General features: G+C 41.4%; 1 protein-coding gene across 3 annotated transcripts in view; it reads left to right on the plus strand.

Annotated features, from left to right (window-relative positions):
• Positions 1-5,367: 5,367 nt before the first annotated feature.
• Positions 5,368-12,077, plus strand: part of USP47 (ubiquitin specific peptidase 47) — a 57,486-nt gene continuing 50,776 nt past the window's right edge. The window contains exon 1 of one of the 3 annotated variants that reach the window (XM_049819936.1): positions 5,368-5,573. In XM_049819936.1, the coding sequence (XP_049675893.1) occupies positions 5,535-5,573 (39 nt within the window). In that variant the 5' untranslated portion in view covers positions 5,368-5,534. Of the gene's footprint in view, positions 5,574-6,457; positions 6,595-12,077 lie in introns of those variants that run through there. The other 2 variants (XM_049819937.1, XM_049819938.1) reach the window with 2 other exon arrangements.

The following is a 12,077-nucleotide window of genomic DNA, read 5'->3' on the forward strand; positions in this document are numbered from 1 at the left end:
GTGCAAGAGGTCAAACACCCTGTAACTGTGTTTTGTTTAGACTACTAATGCTAGAAACTGCTCTGTAGTTTTAAGTACACAACGTTAAAAATCATAAGTCAAGCTGATAAAAAGAATTCAGTGTTAATAAAGGAATCCATGGTCCTGCAAAACTCTCTGCAGGATTTCTATTTCTCTTTACAACTGTAATTTCAGCCTCATGCTCCTTTGGGAATTCATACACAAGATTAATGCTATCATGGAAAAGAAAACTAACTTCTAAGCTAATATCTGAACACTCTGAGTCTTGAAACCAGAGTAAAAAGATAATCTTTAACAAAAATGTCAGTGAATCTTGACGGCTGATTTATAATTAATTAAAGTAATCCCCTACTGGTTTTGATTAAAAAAGGTCTTGGCCTGAATTACTATGTCAGAGGACAGAAAAGCACTTGCATGCTTATAAAGATTATAGCAGGAAACACTATTGAAGAACAGCAGAACACAGTGTTTAGCACTGAACTTAAAACTGAGGTCTTTTCTTAATCTCATGAAGTTTAACTTCACAAGGCTGCTTACCTGTCTACTAGACCTGTAAGATCTACTACAATGGCCTTTCTAAAGCTAAAGAATACTTTTTCCATAGTAAATCTCCCATTTAAAGTTTTAATTTCCCACAGCATTCTCAACTCTTAGAAATTGATTTATTTCCTAAAATTCTCCATACACTTCTTTAGACATAGAAGACTATAATCTTTCTCTTTTTTTTTAGATGCAGATCATAGAAAATTATTTAGTGATTCCTTATCTTTAAATTAATACCCGATTCCAGTGCTTAACACATTCAAGAAACAGTCCAAAATGCTAAAATATAAAAGCCCCCTTCTAACAACAGTTACAGAAGAATTAATAATAAACAGTGTTCCCTTTTTAAAGATCTTAATTTGCTCTTTAGCCTTTTATTGGCCTCCTTCATATTTGGGGAGCTAAGATAAAAGAAATGGAAATCTAGCAAAAAGCACCTTTAAAGATGCAGAATTCTATAATTTTCCCTTTTTTACTTTGTACTAATTCTGCTTATTCTTCCTAATAACTATCCCCTGTTCTCCCCTCACCCTACCTTCACTCCATCCATATAAGGGATAAATTTACTGGTGGATTTTTTTTCTCTGTATTGAATGGACTGGATGGTGCAGTCAGTAGGCTGCAGATTTTCAGATAAATGCTTCAAAACTTCCTGTGCAATTCTGGAAAAGTTACCTGAGGCTCAAACAGCAAAGTAACCAGCAGTGCAATGAACTGCTGGCTTGTGGTATCCTGAACTTTCACACATCTCTATCATTAGACGTGGACTTGCCAAAGACTGAAAAGGGGAGAGGCCTTCAGCTGGTTTTCCTTAAAGTGCTGACAATGCAGAAGAGCTCTAAAAGAACATTGCATTAGCATTGGCTACATTTCTACTGCTGGCAAATACAGAATGGCTATCTAATTTTGATAATTCATCAGCAACTTGCCGAGGGTTGCAAACTTCAAGTTTGGGTTTGTTTTTTTGGGGGGGGGAGGAGGGGGGCGGGGTTTGGGGTTTTTTTTGTTTGGTTGGTTTTTAACAGAGCAACACAGAAGAAAACACACACTGCAATGCCGGCTTTACATATACGGCCACCAACCTCTGAAGCAGGAAACGGATCTCCCACCAACAGCCTCTTTGAAAAATCGAAACTGAAGTGTTTCAGAGAAGGCATCCCAAATCAATGGTACTAGTCTACACAATCCTCTTTACATAGGCTTTCTATTTCAAACAGGTAGGATAATATTACTCTGGGAAAGACAACACCAGTTTGTATTCTGACATTTACCTGTTTTCTTAAGATTTTGCAGCCCTAGAATTCTTAGCATATAACTGCATATATGAAAGAGCTAGATGGCAGCGTTCCCTCCATTTAGTTTTTAAAACTTTTTTCTTAAACAAATGTGTCAAATCTTGGATACGGATGTTGGGACAGGAGTGAGTGAATTCTTACAGAGAAAGAGAAATGATTAAAGCATAAACTTTAAAGAGGCTGCAGAGGAGGGGAGGTATCACATTCCCACAGACTAATTTAAAAGTTTGTCATCTCTTATAATGAAGGCCTGCTATTTACTCTAGCATACTGATGTTGCGTAACTACATTTCCATTAATATGATGCATACGTTAGTGTGGTAAGTACTGTATTGACTAAAACAAGCCAAGTGTCATTGACTGAAAACTGACACGCTTCAGCACTTGTGACTAATGCATCTCTGAACAATAGTTTGACAATCAACAGCCTAAGAAATTTACCTGTAACTGCAAATCCAGCATCATTTTTGTCCGAGGTATCGATTTTTCTTCTTCGCACTAATAACAAGTTAAACCCATGGTATGTTAAATCAGTCTTTACATAAGGCTAGTATTCCCTTCGTGAAACTCAAATTCGGAATATTCTTCTTTAAGAAGTCTCATGTAAAGAGATTAAACACTGTAGCATCTACAAATTACAAAAGCTCCTGGAGATTTAATTATTAACTAGAGATTATTACTCCATTAAAGATGTTTCATGCACACATGCTACACTTGATGTTTGCACACTTTTAAAGGTTGGCAGGAAGATCTAACAGAGTATTTCTTTAAAAAACAAACTCCTGATTCTTATCTAGTAGGCACATATTTGTGGTAGCTACCCCTTTATCCCAATAGAACAATATATTTTAATTAAAGTCATTGAGTCCCACAGCTTTGCCCCTTGTTAAGCACAAATGGCAGCAAATAAAAAAAAAAACCACCCTAAAAACATAACACTTTAGAAAGTCAAAAGAACTTTCAAAAGTAACATCTCTGAAAGCTTCCTGTTCCTGAATTCTAAATTCCTTACAAAACAGAGTAAGAATCCCCCAAGTTCCAGAGGTTTTGATGTGTGTCCCCACCTAAAAAAAGGGAAAAAATAAAAAAGTAACACCAGGCCTATCAGTCACATACCACTGTTGAAGGCTCCTAGACAGTACTTTGATGATTGTATCACCTTCTTTTGCAAGTTCACATCTCTGTTCTGGCTCTTCAACTCAAGTACTTGCTCGCTAATCTCATGGATCTTTGGACACTACTGGACAACAGAAGATCACCAGGCAGCTGTGCTGCTTCATATCTACAAATGTTGACACCTTTTTTCAATTCTTCTGCAGTTACTCCTTTCCTCACACCAAGATGTTTAGAAAAGTCCCCCTCAAAAAACCCTCAACTAAATCCCAAACATTTTAATCAACAACACAGCTGATAAGCATTAATAAACCCCCTCTTTTCTAAAAGACATGAGTTCATTAATTCCATAATGTCTTTCATATTAAAAACCCCAGGTATTTTACATACTTTTCCCTCTCATAGAGGGGTAGCTCTCCACAACCCTGTGCTTAACATAAAGTATCATTAAATGCAAGGGACTCCCAGGTTCCTGCCTTGATGCTTGATTTCATCATATTGGAGCTCAAATGTCTAAGGTGCAGATCTTTCAGGTGTAACATATTTTAAAACTAGAGGGCAAGAGCTCCTGTCTCAAAGAACCTCTTGAGCTTTACTATATAAAAACTTGATCCCATTAAATCACATACTGAAAAACAGGTCAGAAATACCCTTAAAAACTGCTTTGAGTAAGTTTTCAATGAGGTGATTTCTTTGCTTAGTTCAAGGAGCAGAACTGAAAAAAAGAAAAGAAACTTAGCACCTAGATAGCACACCTGAAAGATTAAAATAAAACTACTGATGTTGTTAGTCACAGAAATGACTGCTTTGAAGTCTTTTTTAAAGTGTTAAAATACTGTACTAATATAAATACTAATAACATATCCCGACTCCAAAACATGCTACTCATCTCACCTCTGAGAAAACGGGGTGACAGAGAGGAACCCTACAAGTTACATACTTTAAACATGAAAAGGGAGAGGAAATTATTTAATTTTACTAAATCTTCCAAGAGTTTTCCAATAACCTTCAGTACAATGGGTTTCAAAAATTATCCCAAAACACAAAGTTTCTTGGACACAAACCCAAAAAGTATCCTCATTTCTGTATTTTTCCACAAGAGGACACTAAAATAACGAGGAGAATAGTTGTACAAAAATGTACAACTACCACATACCATTCTTCTTCATTAGCTAAGTAGAATATTTTCCACTTAAAAACTATTCTGTAGTGAAGTAGACATTAATGTATAATTACTTTTCTACTAACGCGCATTTTAGTCATTCTAGTGATTATTATTTGGCTTTTAGTGTGCCTCAGGTGGCATGAAAAATAGATGTATTTAAGTTTGTTGTAGACAAAAATCAACAGTTAAGTGATACTACAAAACCAGTCTTGCATTTCAATTGGAAATGAACTATTAACCCTAAATTTACAGGGAAGCAAGCACATGCTTAACTTCACAGTATGACTTTGAAGAACAACTTCTGGGCACCAAAGAGAGGGCCCGCATGTTAGTGGGATCAGGCCGTGCTTATTCTTCCACTCCTGCTGCTGCTCTCCCAACCCCACAGCCAAGCACAGGCAAGTCACATCCCGATGCGAGGACAAAAAAGCAAGTAAACAAACTGAAACCACAGCCCGTGTCCCCTGCACCCCTTGGCTCTGGCAAGGGCCCCTCACAGGCAGCAGAGCAGGGAAACGCTGTGGAGGAAAGCAGGCCGCCATGGTGCGAGGGGCCGGCTGGCTCCTGGGCCTCTCGTTACCTCAGGACAGAGGCCGAGCACACCACCGACCCGGCTCTGACGAGCGGCTGAAGGACCCCACATCCACGGGAGGCCCTTAGAAGCTCTCTCCCGTACCTGCAGGACACGACCTCCGGACGGGCTACCTCCCCATGTACCTAGTGCGACTCACTTTTATATCACTTGCTACTCTCTCCCCGCGCCTGCTGCAACCCCAGGGGCACCGCGGCGCGGAGGGGACGCCCCGCCATGGCCGAGGCGAGGAGACAAACAGCGGCGGCAGCCCGCCCCGTCCCCGGCCTGCCCTAAGGCCCGTGGCGGCCTCCCCACGGACAGCGCTTCCCGCCGCTGTCCTCTGGGCCGGGGTAACGTGAGGGGGAACTGGCGACAGCCGAACGCCATTTACGGCCCCCGACCACGGGGCGCGGCAGCGGGAAGGAGGGAGGCAGGGACGACTGGGCTAGGAGGGACGGGACGGCGCGGCTCGGCTCTGCTCTGCCCTGCCCCGGCGCCTGCGGGGGTTACACGCTGCGTCTCCGACACTCCTCCTCGTACTTCGCCGACGACTGCGCACCGGCCGTCGGGGCGTAGGGGAGGACGGCGGCAGGGCCCGGCCGGCTCTCGCGAGAGCGGCGCTGGCCGCCATTTTCCTCATTGATTGGCGGTGGCGGAGGGGGCGGGAGCTGTGGCGCTGCCCTCGGCGGCTGGGGCTGGGGCGGCGGCGGAGGAGGAGGAGGAGGATGAGCCGCTGGCGTCCCCCCGCCTCCCGCTGCTGACGACGACGACGACGACGACGCTCAGCTCAGCCTGCTGCGGGCTTAGCGCCGCGCCACCGGCCATGGTGCCCAGCGAGGAGAACCAGCTCGTCCCCAAAGAGGTGAGGCGGAGCGGGGTCGGGTCGGGGGAGACCTCGGGCCGGGTGGCGCGGGGGGGAGGCTGCGGCGGCTCCCGCGGCGTGCGGGAGGCCCGGGGTGCCGGAGCGGGCCGAGGGGGGCGCGGAGGAGGCCCGGCCCGGCCTGGCTCGCCTTCGCTGTCTCCCTGCGAGGCCCGGTGGGAGGGAGGGAGGGCCCGTCTTTGTGAGGGGGCCGGGCAGCCCTCGGCCCGCGCAGGTCCGGACCGGGGGTGGATGGTGGTGCGGGGGGGGAAGGGACGGCTTTTCCGTGCGGGCTGGTGTGAGGAGAAGGCCGGGGCCCTGGAGACGGCCGGAGAGTTGCACCTGTCTATGTCGCGGCATGCGGGGAGGCCGGCCTGCGTGGCGGCGGGGCTGCGGCCGGGCCGGCGGCGCCTGCGCTCGGCTGCGGGCCGGGCCGCTCCCCGTGTCAGAGGTCTTGTGCGGAGCCCTCCGGGAGGGCAGCCCGCCTCCGGGCTGGCGGGGAGCGGAGGCTGCGGGTGAGGGCGCTGAGCTGACGGGGCAGAGGAGAGAGCGGGCCCCGGCGGCGAGGCGGGTCTCTGGGTGCCCGAGGGCCACCTCGGTTGAGGGAAAAGGGCCGGCGTGCGAAATGGTAGCGGTGGTAGCGGTGGTAGCGGGGCGGGGCGGGGGGGGGGGGCCGCTGCCGAGTTTGTGGGGCGGCTCCGTGCCTCGCCGGTGCGAAGCGCTGCAGAAAACAGGCAGTAGTGCCTGCGGTGGGTGCCGGAGAAAATGTGGCCCGGCTCAGCAGTGGATCGAGTTTCCTCTATTGTGGGCCCCTCATCTCTCCTGTGGTGCAGGAGGAGGGGAGGAAGGCTTGGTTTTGGCCGTAGGCTAAAGATAAGGGCCTGCGTGAAAGAGGAAGGCTAAGGCTCTGTCCTCCAGCGATAGGCAGATGACACGTGTCAAGTAAGAGCAATGCTGTTCGGGGAAGGAGTCTTTGAGTGACGGTGTGAAATGTTTGGAAGCAGAAACTTTATTTCGTGAGCAGGTACACTTACATATTCAGCCAACTTTTCCAACAGTTTTAGTGTTCTGATAAATTACTCAAACCGTTCTTGTTGTTTTTCGTCAAATGTCAGTGGCTTCTTACATCTACCTGTTCCATTGTGTATTCTTATGGGAAGCTTTGTGGGGCAAGGACTTCAGTTTTGTTGGGTTTAGCAAAATGAGGTTCTGATCCTTAAATGCTATCTCTGAGCAGAACTGTGAAACCAATAGAATTGTACAGGATATATGTAAAACAAAGGTAACGTTATCTCTTGTTTGCTTTCTTAAAATCCTAAGGTTTAAAAGACTGTGTTAAGTCTTTTTGCAGGAAAGAGAAATCTCCAGAAACTTCAAACAAGGAGTGGAGTGTAGTAGCTAGTACACTTAAATATTTGCTTTAAAAAGAAAATATCACCAAAAACTTAAGACCAGGAATAGAAGATAATAGCTAATATGCTAAAATATTTCATTTTAAAAACAGAGATAAGGGAGACTGGCAGGAAAAACCTTGTGGCATTAGTTGTAGTTAACTGGAACAGGCAAGATGATAACAAAATCAGCTAGCTGAAGTTGTTTCTTTAGTTATACGTATTAATAGTATCCCTGTTGGCTTTAAAGTTGTATTCAGAATATACGTATGATTCAGATGTGTATTTTTAATTGACTCATTGGACTAGGATTTTGAATGCACTTTTATCTGTAGGGAGGGGGAAGTATGGGTAAAGGAAGATGAATATGCGTTGTTACAGATATCCGTATCTTAAACACACAGCATGAAATCTATAAACTTTGTACATTGATAATGCTAGTGTGAGTTGCTTTTTATCAGCAAGTTTTCTCAAGTTATTTATTGTGCCCCTGTGCTTTTTTGTAAGTAAATGAAACAGAACAGAATATAAGAACAATCGAATTGAGGAGGAAAACAGATTAAGAATTTGTGTTAAGCCCATCTGGTTGTGTATATATATATATGTGTTGTAATAGAAGTTTATCTTCAACTTTTCTGATGTTTTTCAGTATATCCTCATTTTTATTTCAATGATAGGATGTTTAACAGATGTTATGCTACAGCATTCACAATAAGTCCTTCTGAGATTCATTAATAGTCTCATTGCAGAGAACACTGAGTTATGGGTAAACAGAATTCTCTAGGTCCCTGAGTTCTCAACAACATTCTCCTAAATATTCCTATTATGCAATTATCATCAGCTGGAGGCAAAGCAGATCGTTTGGAGTTTCAGTCTGCCCTTTAGGGGTGGATAAAGGATTACAGTTCATGGTTTTTGGCCCTCCCCAATGGGCTGAGTGGTATCACTTGTATAGCTCACTGTCTTGTGCTGCTTCAAAGATTAAACTAGGACGTGAACGAATGTCTGCTAAAGATGAGTGCACAACCGTATTTTTTCATTTGCATTCCAGTGTAAAAGAGCAAGAAGAAATGTTATGTTTGCTTTAGGCCGATCTGGGGAATGACTAATCATCTAAAGGAGCGGATGGGAAAAGGATTTTGGTTCTTGTCTACAAGCTTACATGATGCCATGGTAGATATGGTAGTGGGAGGTATCTGTAACATTAACAGCCTCTGTGTTTTAAGAATGGAAAGATAGGTATTAGGTTGTTTATAAGTCTTCAGTTTGTGTTTGTATGTATATATATCTGTGTATGCTAACAGGAGCACAGATTGCTATTTTTTAAAGTATATTGCATGGATTTTTTTTCATTAGCTTTTGTAAAGAGTAATAGTATATTTTAACAAAATACTAGCAGTTCCACTGCTGCACTTAGAATATCTTTCATTAGTCTCTTAAGAAATTTTTCTTTTGGACTTTGCGTAGGTTCAGCTGCATCTCTGAAGTACAGGTAATCAGTCTTGTTATTTTCTCTTGCTCATAACTTTATGCCAAAGTTCTTTTTCATTTGGCACAGACATAATAAACCAGTTTCTAATAACCCAGTGTTGGGATTTCATACTATATTAAGATTTTTGCCCAGGTTACGCAGGCATTTAGTAAATTCGTTCTTGCATCCCTACCACTGCCTAACGCTTTCCCAACTGTTCCTGTAATTGTGTGACCAATAATTCCTTACGGTGGGGGCAATGAGAATCCCTGTTCGCTAGATGTGGGGTTTGGTGTGAACTGCTCCATGTTCCTCTTCCTTCCAATCCTCAATTCCTTTTCTCTCTTCATCTGAAGGATAAGTCAATTTAGTCTTCTTTTACATCCAACAAAACAGAAGGCACTGAGTAACATACAGGACATTGCTGCACCCTGGTAGTAAATGCTAAGTGTGTTCTTTAAAAATTGCTTTTTTATTAGGTGCCAATTTTCCCCCCATTATTCTAGCCCTGAGGTGAGGGGGAATAGTTTAAGTAAGATAATAATGGAAATAAGAAGAAAATGGTGCTATTAGAAGGGAAAATGCTTCTGTGGCTTTCAGTGTTTCTTAGAGGAAAAGTAGACTTGAAACTTGTTTTGGGCAAATCTACCTCAAATAGAAAATAATAAAATTTTCTAATCAACACAGTTGATGAGAAAGTTAGATGTGTATGTTTCTTTACTGGTAATGTAAGTGAACTTTACTAAGACTTTTCTTGAAAATTGAGATATATCAGAACTTAGTGAATATTGCCCAGAATAATCAGAACATAAAAAGAATTGGTCAGAATATAGAAAGTATGGTCTGCTATGAGGTTTTTGAAGTGTCTGTGCCAATAATTAAATAAATACTGTGCAGATACTTTCTCAACATGTTCTAGCATGAACTATCCAAAGTACACCTGTCAGAATAAATATATATATACTTTGTACTTGCTGCCATTAAATCAAAGGTAGTGTGAGTTCTCTCTCAGCTAACTGATGTGAGTCTCTTCACCCCTACATTAATGAATGCATTTTAGTCTTCTGCATTGAACAAATAAAATATGTTTCTTGATGGGTATCACTCTCACTTCTTCAGTAGAAGAGCAGGAATTGAATTAAGGTATTTTGCAATTCTGTTTAGTAAAGGGATGCCGTTCTGTTCAATGCTGATGACATCCTTGTTTTTTTATTCCTGTGTACGAAGAGATTTTACAAGTGGTTACAGCTTGTGTAATTTATAATTTTTTCCTGCTTTCCTTCTAGTGTGCCCTGTTGTAAAACATAAATGTATGATTGTGACAAATACAGAAACTGACTACTTCATTGACTGAGCAGGTATTGTGGAAATCAAATTTAGGAAACAAACAGAAAATCTACCCAGAATTCCACCAAGTCATTTGTTCCTTGCAAACAGATGCTTTTTGAATAATATTCAGTTGGTGAATATTATACTTAAATGAAATTATATGAAATATAATTAGTTTGGTGAATAAGGCATGAGAGTAGAATGCAAGATCTTTCCTTGCTTTCTTCAGCCACTGAGCCTCTCAGTCACAGTTTAGTTCCCCTTGCTATATACATCTGGGTACTTAATCTGTAGTGTAAGAAAGATGATCAGGATAATTATCTAGTAGTACCTCGAGATCATCTGATGGTTTTGCCTAAGAAATACCAACTACCTCTTAGGTAGTATTTGGTACTGGAACCTCAGTCTTTAAATGCTGCTAGGTGAAGTTGTCATTCAGTAGAATAATCGGACAACTAAATAACGTATCACTTTGTTCTGTGATAATACATTTTGAACACAACCACAAACAGGAAATGCAGTTTTCTTTAGTGTTTTATGGGTCACTGGTGATTAAAGTTTCTAACTCAAATGGGTGCAGTAGTATAAGTATAATTCTTAATTTCTTTTTGTGCAGCTGCACAGTTTCTCAAACTAGTAATGAACTTTTTCCTGAGGTGGGAAGTAGTTATCTGGAGGCAGAGACTACTTTAAAGATTTGTCAATGTTACATTCTGCACTTTCTTGAGCTCAGAATTTCAGTATACAACAAAAAAGTTTCTAGTCCTTTGTTTGTTGCCATTTTTAAATAAAGTCCACTAATTCTATTTCCTGTTGTTTTTAAAACCTAAGTACCTGTGGATTTTGATCAATGTGGCCTTGCATCATAGTTTTAAAATATGAATTGTCCCGCCACACAAATACTGATGAAAATCATTATTATCCAACTGCCTTTTGCTGATGCAATGTATTGATATTAATATAAGATTAAAACTTGCAGAGACTTACAGAAATAGACCAGTACCTTGACTTTGTGTTAATTTTGACTTACATGTTTTAGTCCTGTCAGAATTAAACTTGGAGTGGGGTAAGGGGAGAGAAGGTATTATTTTAAACATTTTCCTGGTACAATTGATACCATAATGCACAAAAATATGTACAGGTGTTAATATATGCAGTCACAGCTTCACTCTTTCTTATGCATTTGAAATATATTGGGTTTTATGTAAGAAACTAAGTAAGAATGTTTTGTCTTTAGAAGGTTGAGTGATTGAGTTACATATACATATTCAGCCTTTTTATTCAGTTTGAAAAAGTTTTTAATTCCTTTTGTGAACACTTAAAGACAATATTTTACACTTTATCCCTTTGAGAATTAATATAGTATACCTTCAGGTGAGCTGCCTAATTAGCATTTTGTTATTTTTCTTGTCTTGAACAAAATATTCTCAAAATAATGCCACTAGTAACTAAAGAACTGATAATTGAAAATGCTAGTAAGTCTAAATTTTTTTGTAAACTTCTGATAAAATGATAACCAACCTGATCACAGCTTCAGCCACTGTGAAGTGTGTAGTATTTTCTTTGGTTTTTTTGCAATGCTTGGCATGTAATTAGGTTGCACTGAACAAATGGTCATGTAGATAAAATAACTTCTAAAAAGGACATGTTGGCCATGTTCTAAAAAATTCAGGAGTAAAATTGGTAAAAATCACGAGTCAATTTAATCTTTGAGATTGTGACCACAAGGATACTTTAGGTGCTTCTGAAAAATGACAACAGATTAGTTTTAGATTGGCAGTTCTGTGAATAGCTTAGAACTGGTTATTGTGCTGCAGTTCAGGTGTGTCTTCTCAAAATCACGTATGATGAAAGCCTTTTAAGTAACATGAGGAAGCATGCATGAATTCCATCAGATTGGTGAATGCTCTAATTTTGAAGCTGTGTGAGAAATATACTTGATAATACTTGAACGTTTTCACTGTAAGTAATGTCTGAAAACAGATGTAAATAGCATTTTTTTAAGAAGTCTGGCAGAGTACTGCAGGAGGTAAAGGAATTGTGTAGGTATTCTGTTGAGATCCATAACAATGACTGAAGGACAAAAAAAGCCAAACAGATAAAACAGCTTAAAGTAGTACCTGTTCATGGTAAATAAAATATTTTCATCAGTTGATATATGGAGAAATCGTCTAGGTCCTTTCTCATATATACATTGTTGTATCTATACCTTCTATGGAGGCATTGCGCTTCAGAGTTCCATGTTCTCCCTGGAGCTCTCTGTGGTAGTGGTAGCAGAGTTTATGCCCAGGCTTCATGGGTGCTCACGTTCTTAAC

This window comes from Accipiter gentilis, chromosome 17 (assembly GCF_929443795.1).
Source record: "Accipiter gentilis chromosome 17, bAccGen1.1, whole genome shotgun sequence".
Taxonomy (NCBI): domain Eukaryota; kingdom Metazoa; phylum Chordata; class Aves; order Accipitriformes; family Accipitridae; genus Astur; species Astur gentilis.